The sequence below is a fragment of the Chiloscyllium plagiosum genome, unplaced genomic scaffold, assembly GCF_037043375.1.
Source record: "Chiloscyllium plagiosum isolate Xiang-an unplaced genomic scaffold, Cpla_swu_hap1 HiC_scaffold_51, whole genome shotgun sequence".
NCBI lineage: Eukaryota > Metazoa > Chordata > Chondrichthyes > Orectolobiformes > Hemiscylliidae > Chiloscyllium > Chiloscyllium plagiosum.
In genome coordinates this window covers 795,231-809,138 of record NW_028270189.1, presented here as the reverse complement: position 1 = coordinate 809,138, position 13,908 = coordinate 795,231, and the positions used below count along the sequence as shown (strand labels likewise).

Sequence of the window (13,908 nt, the reverse complement as noted above, 5' to 3'; positions counted from 1 at the left end):
CCCGTCTCCCCCTCTGGGTCTTTATCCCGTTCCCCCTCTATCCCCGTCTCCCCCTCTGGGTCTTTATCCCGTTCCCCCTCTATCCCCGTCTCCCCCTCTGGGTCTTTATCCCGTTCCCCCTCTATCCCCGTCTCTGGGTCTTTATCCCATTCCCCATCTATCCCCGTCTCTGGGTCTTTATCCCGTTCCCCCTCTATCCCCGTCTCCCCTCTGGGTCTTTATCCCGTTCCCCCTCTATCCCCGTCTCCCCCTCTGGGTCTTTATCCCGTTCCCCCTCTATCCCCGTCTCCCCCTCTGGGTCTTTATCCCGTTCCCCCTCTATCCCCGTCTCCCCCTCTGGGTCTTTATCCCGTTCCCTCTCTATCCCCGTCTCTGGGTCTTTATCCCGTTCCCCCTCTATCCCCGTCTCTGGGTCTTTATCCCGTTCCCCCCTCTATCCCCGTCTCTGGGTCTATATCCCATTCCCCCCCTATCCCCGTCTCCCCCTCTGGGTCTTTATCCCGTTCCCCCCTCTGTCCCCCCTCTATCCCCCTACCCCCCCCCGGTTGGGGTAACAGTCGTGTTTCTCAGGATCTGGTGCTGTCTGCTCTCTGCCCTAGCCCCACTCCCAACGTGCACTGGCACCGTTTGGATGGGAGCTTACCCTGGGACAGGGTCAGCTACGACAACTTCAACAAGACGCTGAGGATTCACGATGTGGTTGAGGACGATGACGGAGAATACCGCTGCATAGGGAGAAACGGCCAGGGACTGGTCCAGCACACCTACCACGTATCTGTTGAGGGTAAGTCAGGACCAACAGCCCCAGTCCCCAGATCACATCTTGAGAACATCCCTCACAGGAGGCCATTCAGCCCCTCCTCCTCCAGCCTGTTACACAGGAACAGGAGGCCATTCAGCCCCTCCTCCTCCAGCCTGTTACACAGGAACAGGAGGCCATTCAGCCCCTCCTCCTCCAGCCTGTTACACAGGAACAGGAGGCCATTCAGCCCCTCCTCCTCCAGCCTGTTACACAGGAACAGGAGGCCATTCAGCCCCTCCTCCTCCAGCCTGTTACACAGGAACAGGAGGCCATTCAGCCCCTCCTCCTCCAGCCTGTTACACAGGAACAGGAGGCCATTCAGTCCCTCCTCCTCCTCCAGCCTGTTACACAGGGACAGGAGGCCATTCAGCCCCTCCTCCTCCAGCCTGTAACACAGGAACAGGAGGCCATTCAGCCCCTCCTCCTCCAGCCTGTTACACAGGAACAGGAGGCCATTCAGCCCCTCCTCCTCCAGCCTGTTACACAGGAACACGAGGCCATTCAGCCCCTCCTCCTCCAGCCTGTAACACAGGAACAGGAGGCCATTCAGCCCCTCCTCCTCCAGCCTGTTACACAGGAACAGGAGGCCATTCAGCCCCTCCTCCTCCAGCCTGTTACACAGGAACAGGAGGCCATTCAGCCCCTCCTCCAGCCTGTTACACAGGAACAGGAGGCCATTCAGCCCCTCCTCCTCCAGCCTGTTACACAGGGACAGGAGGCCATTCAGCCCCTCCTCCTCCAGCCTGTTACACAGGAACAGGAGGCCATTCAGCCCCCTCCCTCCTCCAGCCTGTTACACAGGAACAGGAGGCCATTCAGCCCCTCCTCCTCCAGCCTGTTACACAGGGACAGGAGGCCATTCAGCCCCTCCTCCTCCAGCCTGTTACACAGGAACAGGAGGCCATTCAGCCCCTCCTTCTCCAGCCTGTTACACAGGAACAGGAGGCCATTCAGCCCCCTCCCTCCTCCAGCCTGTTACACAGGAACAGGAGGCCATTCAGCCCCTCCTCCTCCAGCCTGTTACACAGGGACAGGAGGCCATTCAGCCCCTCCTCCTCCTCCAGCCTGTTACACAGGAACAGGAGGCCATTCAGCCCCCTCCCCCTCCAGCCTGTTACACAGGAACGGGAGGCCATTCAGCCCCCCTCCTCCTCCAGCCTGTTACACAGGGACAGGAGGCCATTCAGCCCCTCCTCCTCCTCCAGCCTGTTACACAGGAACAGGAGGCCATTCAGCCCCCTCCCCCTCCAGCCTGTTACACAGGAACGGGAGGCCATTCAGCCCCCCTCCTCCTCCAGCCTGTTACACAGGGACAGGAGGCCATTCAGCCCCTCCCCCCCCTCCAGCCTGTTACACAGGAACAGGAGGCCATTCAGCCCCTCCTCCTCCTCCAGCCTGTTACACAGGAACAGGAGGCCATTCAGCCCCTCCTCCTCCAGCCTGTTACACAGGAACAGGAGGCCATTCTGCCCCTCCTCCTCCTCCAGCCTGTAACACAGGAATTGGAGGCCATTCAGCCCCTCCCCCTCCTCCAGCCTGTTACACAGGAACAGGAGGCCATTCAGCCCCTCCTCCTCCAGCCTGTTACACAGGAACTGGAGGCCATTCAGCCCCTCCTCCTCCAGCCTGTTACTCAGAAACAGGAGGCCATTCAGTTATCCTGCATTAATCCAGTCCCCAGCACGGACACAGACCCTTCGGCCCATCCCGCCGGTGCCATCCCAGTTACCCTGCACGAATCCTGTCGATGGCCTCCCCCACTTTGCTGACTGCTTAGCCTCCCCTCCTCCTCGTGTTTCTGCCCCCCCCCCCCCCGCTGCAGCTGCTCCGTACTGGGTGAAGAAACCGGAGGATGGGATCTATGGTCCCGGGGAGAACGTGCGGCTGGACTGCGATGTGGACGCCAAACCCGAGGCGCGGATCCGCTGGAGAGTTAATGGGGTGCTGCTGAGCGGTGAGTGGGTGCCAGTCCCCCGGGGTGGGGGGCGCGGGGCGGGGGCGCACTGCGCTGTGGGTCACTCAGAGAGCCGGGCTCCTCCACCCGGTCGGCTGTAGCGACGTCCAGCACGGAAACCGGCCCTTCGGCCCATCCCGTCCGTGCTGTCCCGCACTCATCCAGTCCCGTTTAGAGTCGTCCGGCATGGAAACAGGCCCTTCGGCCCATCCTGTCCGTGCTGTCCCTGATATCCCGTTTAAAAGGACTGCAGCTTCTGAAGATCTGAGTCGAGAGTGAGGTGCTGGAAAAGCCCAGCAGGTCAGGCAGCGTCCGAGGAGCAGGTGAGTCGACATTTAGGGCCAGAGCACTTCACCACTCATTCCTGACGAGGGCCTCTGGCCCGAAGCATCGACTCTCCTGCCCCTCGGAGGCTGCCTGACCTGCTGGGCTTTTCCAGCACCTCACTCTAGTCCCGTTTAGAGCCATAGGGTGGATTGGCCGTGCTAAATTGTCCCCGTAGTGCCCAGGGATGTGCAGGTTAGGGTGGATTGGCCGTGCTAAATTGTCCCCGTAGTGCCCAGGGATGTACAGGTTAGGGTGGGTTGGCCGTGCTAAATTGTCCCCGTAGTGCCCAGGGATGTGCAGGTTAGGGTGGATTGGCCGTGCTAAATTGTCCCCGTAGTGCCCAGGGATGTGCAGGTTAGGGTGGATTGGCCGTGCTAAATTGTCCCCGTAGTGCCCAGGGATGTGCAGGTTAGGGTGGATTGGCCGTGCTAAATTGTTCCCCGTAGTGCCCAGGGATGTGCAGGTTAGGGTGGGATTGGCCGTGCTAAATTGTCCCCGTAGTGCCCAGGGCTGTGCAGTTTAGGGTGGATTGGCCATGCTAAATTGTCCCCGTAGTGCCCAGGGATGTGCAGGTTAGGGTGGATTGGCCGTGCTAAATTGTCCCGTAGTGCCCAGGGATGTGCAGGTTAGGGTGGATAGGCCGTGCTAAATTGTTCCCCGTAGTGCCCAGGGATGTGCAGGTTAGGGTGGGATTGGCCGTGCTAAATTGTCCCGTAGTGCCCAGGGTTGTACAGGTTAGGGTGGATTGTCCGTGCTAAATTGTCCCATAGCGCCCAGGGATGTGCAGGTTAGAGAGGATTGGCCGTGCTAAATTGTCTCCGTAGTGCCCAGTGATGTACAGGTTAGGGTGGATTGGCCGTGCTAAATTATCCCCGTAGTGCCCAGGGATGTGCAGGTTAGGGTGGATTGGCCGTGCTAAATTGTCCCCGTAGTGCCCAGGGATGTGCAGGTTAGGGTGGATTGGCCGTGCTAAATTGTCCCGTAGTGCCCAGGGATGTGCAGGTTAGGGTGGATTGGCCGTGCTAAATTGTCCCCGTAGTGCCCAGGGATGTACAGGTTAGGGTGGATTGGCCGTGCTAAATTGTCCCGTAGTGCCCAGGGATGTACAGGTTAGGGTGGATTGGCCGTGCTAAATTGTCCCCGTAGTGCCCAGTGACTTACAGGTTAGGGTGGATTGGCCGTGCTAAATTGTCCCCGTGGTGCCCAGTGATGTACACGTTAGGGTGGATTGGCCGTGCTAAATTGTCCCATAGTGCCCAGGGATGTGCAGGTTAGGGTGGATTTGCCGTGCTAAATTGTCCCGTAGTGCCCAGGGATGTACAGGTTATGGTGGATAGGCCGTGCTAAATTGTCCCCGTAGTGCCCAGGGATGTACAGGTTAGGGTGGATTGGCCGTGCTAAATTGTCCCGTAGTGCCCAGGGATGTACAGGTTAGGGTGGATTGGCCGTGCTAAATTGTCCCGTAGTGCCCAGGGATGTGCAGGTTAGGGTGGATTGGCCGTGCAAATTGTCCCGTAGTGCCCAGGGATGTGCAGGTTAGGGTGGATTGGCCATGCTAAATTGTCCCCGTAGTACCCAGGGATGTGCAGGTTAGGGTGGATTGGCCGTGCTAAATTGTCCCCGTAGTGCCCAGGGATGTACAGGTTAGGGTGGATTGGCCGTGCTAAATTGTCCCTGTTATGCCCAGGGATGTGCAGGTTAGGGTGGATTGGCCGTGCTAAATTGTCCCTGTTATGCCCAGGGATGTGCAGGTTAGGGTGGATTGGCCGTGCTAAATTATCCCCGTAGTGCCCAGGGATGTACAGGTTAGTGTGGATTGGCTGAGCTAAATTGTCCCCGTAGTGCCCAGAGATGTGCAGGTTAGGGTGGATTGGCCGTGCTAAATTGACCCGTAGTGCCCAGGGATGTGCAGGTTAGGGTGGATTGGCCGTGCTAAATTGTCCCATAGTGCCCAGGGATGTGCAGGTTAGGGTGGGATTGGCCGTGCTAAATTGTCACCGTAGTGCCCAGGGATGTGCAGGTTAGGGTGGATTGGCCGTGCTAAATTGTCCCCGTAGTGCCCAGGGATGTGCAGGTTAGGGTGGATTGGCCGTGCTAAATTGTCCCATACTGCCGAGGGATGTGCAGGTTAGGGTGGATTGTCCGTGCTAAATTGTCCCATAGTGCCCAGGGATGTGTAGGTTAGGGTGGATTGGCCGTGCTAAATTGTCCCATAGTGCCCAGGGATGTGCAGGTTAGGGTGGATTGGCCGTGCTAAATTGTCCCGTAGTGCCCAGGGATGTACAGGTTAGGGTGGATTGGCCGTGCTAAATTGTCCCCGTAGTGCCCAGGGATGTACAGGTTAGGGTGGATTGGCCGTGCTAAATTGTCCCCGTAGTGCCCAGGGATGTGCAGGTTAGGGTGGATTGTCCGTGCTAAATTGTCCCGTAGTGCCCAGGGATGTGCAGGTTAGGGTGGATTGGCCATGCTAAATTGTCCCATAGTGCCCAGGGATGTGCAGATTAGGGTGGATTGGCCGTGCTAAATTGTCCCCGTAGTGCCCAGGGATGTACAGGTTAGGGTGGATTGGCCGTGCTAAATTGTCCCCGTAGTGCCCAGGGATGTACAGGTTAGGGTATATTGGCCGTGCTAAATTGTCCCCGTAGTGCCCAGGGATGTGCAGGTTAGGGTGGGTTGGCCGTGCTAAATTGTCCCCGTAGTGCCCAGGGATGTACAGGTTAGGGTGGATTGGCCGTGCTAAATTGTCCCCGTAGTGCCCAGGGATGTACAGGTTAGGGTGGATTGGCCGTGCTAAATTGTCCCTGTAGTGCCCAGGGATGTGCAGGTTAGGGTGGATTGGCCGTGCTAAATTGTCCCTGTTATGCCCAGGGATGTGCAGGTTAGGGTGGATTGGCCGTGCTAAATTGTCCCCGTAGTGCCCAGAGATGTGCAGGTTAGGGTGGATTGGCCGTGCTAAATTGTCCCGTAGTGCCCAGGGATGTGCAGGTTAGGGTGGGATTGGCCGTGCTAAATTGTCACCGTAGTGCCCAGGGATGTGCAGGTTAGGGTGGATTGGCCGTGCTAAATTGTCCCCGTAGTGCCCAGGGATGTGCAGGTTAGGGTGGATTGGCCGTTCTAAATTGTCCCATAGTGCCCAGGGATGTGCAGGTTAGGGTGGATTGGCCGTGCTAAATTGTCCCGTAGTGCCCAGGGATGTGCAGGTTAGGGTGGATTGGCCATGCTAAATTGTCCCCGTAGTGTCCCGGTATGTGCAGGTTAGGGTGGATTGTCCGTGCTAAATTGTCCCATAGTGCCCAGGGATGTGCAGGTTAGGGTGGATTGGCCGTGCTAAATTGTCCCCGTAGTGCCCAGGGATGTGCAGGTTAGGGTGGATTGGCCGTTCTAAATTGTCCCATACTGCCCAGGGATGTACAGGTTAGGGTGGATTGGCCGTGCTAAATTGTCCCCGTAGTGTCCCGGTATGTGCAGGTTAGGGTGGATTGTCTGTGCTAAATTGTCCCATAGTGCCCAGGGATGTGCAGGTTAGGGTGGATTGGCCGTGCTAAATTGTCCCATAGTGCCCAGGGATGTGCAGGTTAGGGTGGATTGGCCGTGCTAAATTGTCCCCGTAGTGCCCAGGGATGTACAGGTTAGGATGGATTGGCCGTGCTAAATTGTCCCCGTAGTGCCCAGGGATGTGCAGGTTAGGGTGGGTTGGCCGTGCTAAATTGTCCCCGTAGTGCCCAGGGATGTACAGGTTAGGGTGGATTGGCCGTGCTAAATTGTCCCCGTAGTGCCCAGGGATGTGCAGGTTAGGGTGGGTTGGCCGTGCTAAATTGTCCCGTAGTGCCCAGGGATGTGCAGGTTAGGGTGGATTGGCCGTGCTAAATTGTCCCATAGTGCCCAGGGATGTGCAGGTTAGGGTGGGTTGGCCGTGCTAAATTGTCCCCGTAGTGCCCAGGGATGTACAGGTTAGGGTGGATTGGCCGTGCTAAATTGTCCCCGTAGTGCCCAGGGATGTGCAGGTTAGGGGGGATTGGCCGTGCTAAATTGTCCCGTACTGCCCAGGGATGTACAGGTTAGGGTGGGACTGGCCGTGCTAAATTGTCCCGTAGTGCCCAGGGATGTGCAGGTTAGGGTGGATTGGCCGTGCTAAATTGTCCCGTAGTGCCCAGGGATGTGCAGGTTAGGGTGGGTTGGCCGTGCTAAATTGTCCCCGTAGTGCCCAGGGATGTACAGGTTAGGGTGGATTGGCCGTGCTAAATTGTCCTGTAGTGCCCAGGGATGTGCAGGTTAGGGGGGATTGGCCGTGCTAAATTGTCCCGTACTGCCCAGGGATGTACAGGTTAAGGTGGGACTGGCCGTGCTAAATTGTCCTGTAGTGCCCAGGGATGTGCAGGTTAGGGGGGATTGGCCGTGCTAAATTGTCCCGTAGTGCCCAGGGATGTGCAGGTTAGGGTGGATTGGCCGTGCTAAATTGTCCCCGTAGTGCCCAGGGATGTACAGGTTAGGGTGGATTGGCCGTGCTAAATTGTCCCGTAGTGCCCAGGGATGTGCAGGTTAGGGTTGATTGGCCGTGCTAAATTGTCCCGTAGTGCCCAGGGATGTGCAGGTTAGGGTGGGACTGGCCGTGCTAAATTGTCCCGTAGTGCCCAGGGATGTGCGGGTTAGGGTGGACTGGCCGTGCTAAATTGTCCCCGTAGTGCCCAGGGATGTGCAGGTTAGGGTGGGATTGGCCGTGCTAAATTGTCCCCGTAGTGCCCAGGGATGTACAGGTGAGGGTGGATTGGCCGTGCTAAATTGTCCCCGTAGTGCCCAGGGATGTACAGGTGAGGGTGGATTGGCCGTGCTAAATTGTCCCCGTAGTGCCCAGGGATGTACAGGTTAGGGTGGACTGGCCGTGCTAAATTGTCCCCGTAGTGCCCAGGGATGTACAGGTGAGGGTGGATTGGCCGTGCTAAATTGTCCCGTAGTGCCCAGGGATGTACAGGTTAGGGTGGATTGGCCGTGCTAAATTGTCCCCGTAGTGCCCAGAGATGTGCAGGTTAGGGTGGATTGGCCGTGCTAAATTGTCCCGTAGTGCCCAGGGATGTGTAGGTTAGGGTGGATTGGCCGTGCTAAATTGTCCCCGTAGTGCCCAGGGATGTGCAGGTTAGGGTGGGATTGGCCGTGCTAAATTGTCCCGTAGTGCCCAGGGATGTACAGGTTAGGGTGGATTGGCCGTGCTAAATTGTCCCCGTAGTGCCCAGAGATGTGCAGGTTAGGGTGGATTGGCCGTGCTAAATTGTCCCGTAGTGCCCAGGGATGTGTAGGTTAGGGTGGATTGGCCGTGCTAAATTGTCCCCGTAATGCCCAGGGATGTGCAGGTTAGGGTGGATTGGCCGTGCTAAATTGTCCCGTAGTGCCCAGGGATGTGTAGGTTAGGGTGGATTGGCCGTGCTAAATTGTCCCCGTAGTGCCCAGGGATGTGCAGGTTAGGGTGGGATTGGCCGTGCTAAATTGTCCCCGTAGTGCCCAGGGATGTGCAGGTTAGCGTAGATTGGCCGTGCTAAATTGTCCCCGTAGTGCCCAGGGATGTGCAGGTTAGGGTGGGTTGGCCGTGCTAAATTGTCCCCGTAGTGCCCAGGGATGTGCAGGTTAGGGTGGATTGGCCGTGCTAAATTGTCCCCGTAGTGCCCAGGGATGTGCAGGTTAGGGTGGGATTGGCCGTGCTAAATTGTCCCCGGAGAGAATGTGCAAACTCCACACAGACAGTAGCCCGAGGTTGGGATCGAACCCGGGTTCCTGGCGCTGGGAGGCAGCGATGCTAACCACTGAACCGCCGCGTCGCCCCCCCCACCCCAGAGAGATCCAGTAAAGAGCGTTCGTGGCCGCCCGCCGCTCCGTCACCTTGGTGCCGTCCGGCAGACCTGCCGGCTCTGCCCCTGGTGCCCGTGTCCGAATGGGTCAATCGTTGTGACTTCTCCCCGGCAGAGGTGGACCAGACCCCATCCCGGACGGCGTCGGGACACGTCCTGATCCTGAGCAACGTTCAGAAAGAGGACACGGCGATCTATCAGTGCGAAGCTCAGAACGAACACGGCAGCCTCCTGGCGAACATCATCGTCCAGGTCATCGGTGAGTGGGACAGGCCGGCGCCAGGGCGCGAGACCCTCTCCAAATGGGGGTGCTGTTCCCCCCCACACCCTCTCCCTCCTCCCCCTGTCCCATCGGCGGTGCCTCACAGACGCGGGGGACTCCCCCTCTCCCTGCCCCCCCCTCTGAGGGGGAGTCTGTCGGTGGCCATACAGTCCGACATGCCGACTACAGGCTCTGTTAGACGGGTGTCACAGGAACAGGTGGGTGGGGCGCCCCGTGTCAGCTGTTTGCACCCGACTCCCTCCCCCCTCCGACTGATGGTGGGTCACGAGGCGCTCGGAGCCTTCCTGGATGCTGCTCCTCGGACCTGGAGGGTCTCGGGACAGTGATTCCCGGGGAAGGGTCAGTGGGAACGCTGAGCTTTGTCCCAGCGCGGCCTCGAGGGTATCCCTCCCTCCGTCCACCTGGGGCTCGCCGGTCGTTTCGGAGCCGAGCACCCGCTGGGGAAGTCTCACGTGGGTCACGGGGATGACGCGCCCAGCCCACCGTTCGGGGGGGGGGGATGGAGGGGGGTCAGTGCTGGGGATGCTGGCCGGCCTGCTCCAGGACACTGGCTCCTCGGTCTCCCCAGAGGATCGGCAGGATCTTTACCCAAAGACTATCTGTATCCGTCTCTCTCTCTCTCTCTATCTCTCTCTTTCTCTCTCTCTCTCTCTCTCTCTCTCTCTCTCTGTCGGTCTCTCTCTCTCTGTATACCCCCTCTCGCTCTACCCCTCTCTCCCTTTACCCACAGACTGTCTATCTCTCTCTCCCATTACCTCGAGACTCTCTCCTTGTTTCCCTCCCCATTTACCCAGAGACCATCTCTCTCTCTCTCTATATCTGTCTGTCTCTCTCTCTGCCCGCCTTTACCCAGAGACTGTATCTCTCTCTCTTTACCTAGAGACTCTGTCTCACTCTCTCTTTACCCCTCTCTCTCCCTTTACCTAGGGACTCTCTCTCTGTTTCTCTCTCTTTACCCAGAGACTCTCTCTCTCTCTCTTCCCTTCCTTCTTTCTCTCCCTCTCCCTCCCTCTCCCTCCCCATTTACCCAGAGACCATCTCTCCTTGTCTTTCTGTCCCTCTCTCTCGCTCTCACTCTGTCTCTCCCTCTCCCTCTTTCTCTCCCTTCCCATTTATCCAGAGACCATCACCCTCATCACCCTCATCTCTCTCATCTCTCTCTCTAGCTCTCTCTCTGTCTCTCTCTCTGTCCCTTTACCCAGACACCGTGTCACTCATTGTCCACCACCCAAGGGCTATGTAACTTCCCGCCAATCTTCCTCCCCACAGCTGCCCACGGACAGGGCAGGAACGGGGGCATCCTGCCGTCTGTTGCTTTGCGTTGTGTTCTGTCTGAAGGTGGGCCAGTTCCTTCTCTGAGTTTCCTCTGTTGTCCGTTTGCAGAGTTGCCCGCCCAGATCCTGACCCCTTCTGACAAGGAGTACAGAGTCGTCGAGAGACAGACGGCCAACCTTCACTGCAAAGCGTTCGGCGCTCCCACTCCCACCGTCCTCTGGTAAGGCCCCAAGGTACAAAACACAGCGCCATTCGGCCCCCTTGAGTCAGGTCCGCCTCTCCCGCTCAATGTCCCAATCCTGCCCTCAACCCAACAGAATCATGTCTAACTCCGTCTCGGAAGCATCCAGTGTTGCAGCCCGCGACCGCAGAGAATCCCACAGGCCCCTCCACAGCATGGTCCCATGTTGGCAAAACAGTAAAATTCAAACTCGATTGGGTTTTAGTATCCTGGGGCATAATTTGAACTGGTTGGTTAAATTTGAATTGTTGTCCAAATCGCAAACAGAACTCAGGTATTTGTTTCACAGCCAAATGTCGTATATTTCCAAGTTTCCTGTACACTTTGAGACGGCTAGTCAGTCACATGACAGGGCGAAAAAGCGTTCACTCTCTCTTAAAGGGACAGTTGTTTCTCCCCATCTCAGTCCAACCCTGTCTCCTTTAGCCCCCCTGGGTCTGAGGTGATGAGGAACAACCTTGCTGCGCTGCCAACCACTCCCCCGTCTAGTCCTGTTAGAATTTGATCGGTTTGATCAGATCCCCCTCCTCGTTCTTCTAACTCCAGTGAATATAATCCCGGACTGATCCAGTCTCTCTCCCTGCGGTCTGTCCCATGAATCAGCCTTCCTCTGGAGCCAGAACTACCTTCGCTCAGATACAGAGACCCCCCGACACTGGCCCCCACAATGCTCTGGGAGCGGTGGTCTTTTCCCTGTACAATCAACCACAGTGGGACATCCCTCGCTCCTGGGCTCCAACACTCTCCTGATGGAGTCCAGCGCTTCCGTTAGCCTTCCTCGCCCTCAGCGATGTTTGCAGTCGCGACAAGACGGTGAAAGCTTCCGCTAAGTAACCAGACTCCCAGAGAAGGTTACCTCGCCCCGGTAATCTGAGAGTGACCGAGACCTCCCAACCTCCACTATTGGAAGATTAAAAAAAGGAACCAGATTATGCTTTAACTCCAAAAGTGAACTTTCCAACAACAACTATTGACACTCGAAGCCTGCTTGTTAACTGCCTCCAATTCAATAACAATATCCTGATCCAAGAAACAGCCGTATTAAACTGACACCAACTTAATTCTCAAAACCCGACAGTAGCCGTCATCACCGGTGTCTATCTTCCTCTGGCCGTGGATCTCCCTGGGTTGTCTTGTTGCAGAGATGTTTTGTATGACCTTCATATGTTTCTTTGATAGAGAGCGCTAGCCTTTACTCTGACGATAGAGTCGGTCGCTGACTCTCCAAATGCTGGTTTTTATATACCCCCAGCATCGGATCGTCTCATTGGTCCCATGTTGGCGAAACAGTAAAATTCAAAACGCCATCGGGTTTTAGTATCCCGGGGCATAATCTAAAATGGTTGGTTACATTCGAATTGCTGTCCAGATCGCAACCTCAGGTATTTGTTTCACAGCCAAACGTCATATATTTCCAAGTTTCCTGTACACACTGAGATGGTTAGTCAGTCACATGACAGGTGCCCGCCAGCTCTCAGGGCGAAACAGCGTTCACTCTCTCTTAAAGGGTCTAGTACACACCTTCCCCTTCATAACAGTACTCACTCTGCCCATCGCTGTGGTGTCTGGAGTCACATGTAGGCTGGACAGGGGAAGGAAGGCAGATTAACGTCCCAAAAGGGCTTGCGTGAACCTGATGGGATTTTAACAATTGACATTAGACTCTTGATTCAGGGTTTTTTTATTGAAATCAAACTCCCCCATCACAAGGTGTGTGTGTGTGTGTGTGTGTGTCTGTATCAGTGTGTGTCTGTATCAGTGTGTGTCTGTATCAGTGTGTGTGTCTGTGTGAGTGTGTGTCTGTGAGTGTGTGTCTGTGAGTGTGTGTCTGTGAGTATGTGTGTCTGTGAGTGTGTGTCTGTGTGGATGTGTGTCTGTGAGTGTGTGTGTCTGTGTGAGTGTGTGTGTCTGTGTGAGTGTGTGTGTCTGTATCAGTGTGTGTCTGTATCAGTGTGTGTCTGTATCAGTGTGTGTGTCTGTGTGAGTGTGTGTCTGTGAGTGTGTGTCTGTGAGTGTGTGTCTGTGAGTATGTGTGTCTGTGAGTGTGTGTCTGTGTGGATGTGTGTCTGTGAGTGTGTGTGTCTGTGTGAGTGTGTGTGTCTGTGTGAGTGTGTGTGTCTGTGAGTGTGTGTGTCTGTGAGTGTGTGTGTCTGTATCATTGTGTGTGTCTGTGTGTGTCTGTGTGAATGTGTGTCTGTGTGAATGTGTGTCTGGTGAGTGTGTGTGTCTGGTGAGTGTGTGTGTCTGGTGAGTGTGTGTCTATATCATTGTGTGTGTCTGTGTGAATGTGTGTCTGTATTAGTGTGTGTCTGTGTGAATGTGTGTCTGTGTGAATGTGTGTCTGTGAGTGTGTGTGTCTGTGAGTGTGTGTGTCTGTATCAGTGTGTGTGTGTCTGTGTGAATGTGTGTCCGTGTGTGTGTGTCTGTGAGTGTGTGTGTTTGTATCAGTGTGTGTCTGTATCAGTGTGTGTGTGTCTGTGTGTGTGTGTCTGTGAGTGTGTGTCTGTGAGTGTGTGTGTCTGTGAGTGTGTGTGTCTGTGAGTGTGTGTGTGTGTCTGTGAGTGTGTGTGTCTGTATCATTGTGTGTGTCTGTGTGAATGTGTGTCTGTGTGAATGTGTGTCTGGTGAGTGTGTGTGTCTGGTGAGTGTGTGTCTGTATCATTGTGTGTGTCTGTGTGAATGTGTGTGTCTGTATCAGTGTGTGTGTGCCTGTGTGAATGTGTGTCTGTGTGAGTGTGTGATTGTGAGTGTGTGTGTCTGTATCAGTGTGTGTGTGTCTGTGTGAATGTGTGTCCGTGTGTGTGTGTCTGTGAGTGTGTGTGTCTGTGAGTGTGTGTCTGTATCAGTGTGTGTGTGTCTGTGTGAATGTGTCCGTGTGTGTGTGTCTGTGAGTGTGTGTGTCTGTGAGTGTGTGTGTCTGTATCAGTGTGTGTGTGTCTGTGTGAATGTGTGTCTGTGTGAATGTGTGTCTGTGAGTGTGTGTGTCTGTGAGTGTGTGTGTCTGTATCAGTGTGTGTGTCTGTGTGAATGTGTGTCCGTGTGTGTGTGTGTCTGTATCAGTGTGTGTGTGTCTGTGTGAATGTGTGTCCGTGTGTGTGTGTCTGTGAGTGTGTGTGTCTGTATCAGTGTGTGTGTGTCTGTGTGAATGTGTGTCCGTGTGTGTGTGTCTGTGAGTGTGTGTGTCTGTAT

The 13,908-nt window shown here is 55.8% G+C and overlaps 1 protein-coding gene across 1 annotated transcript in view; it reads left to right on the top strand.

The window, feature by feature from the left end:
* The window catches only part of LOC148134931 (neural cell adhesion molecule L1-like), a 101,588-nt gene that overhangs the window by 40,298 nt on the left and 47,382 nt on the right, over positions 1-13,908 (top strand). Inside the window, exons 6-9 of the mRNA XM_087985250.1 lie at positions 600-784; positions 2,625-2,756; positions 9,036-9,179; positions 10,587-10,698. Coding sequence (XP_087841376.1) covers positions 600-784; positions 2,625-2,756; positions 9,036-9,179; positions 10,587-10,698 — 573 coding nt within the window. The remainder of the gene's footprint in view (positions 1-599; positions 785-2,624; positions 2,757-9,035; positions 9,180-10,586; positions 10,699-13,908) is intronic.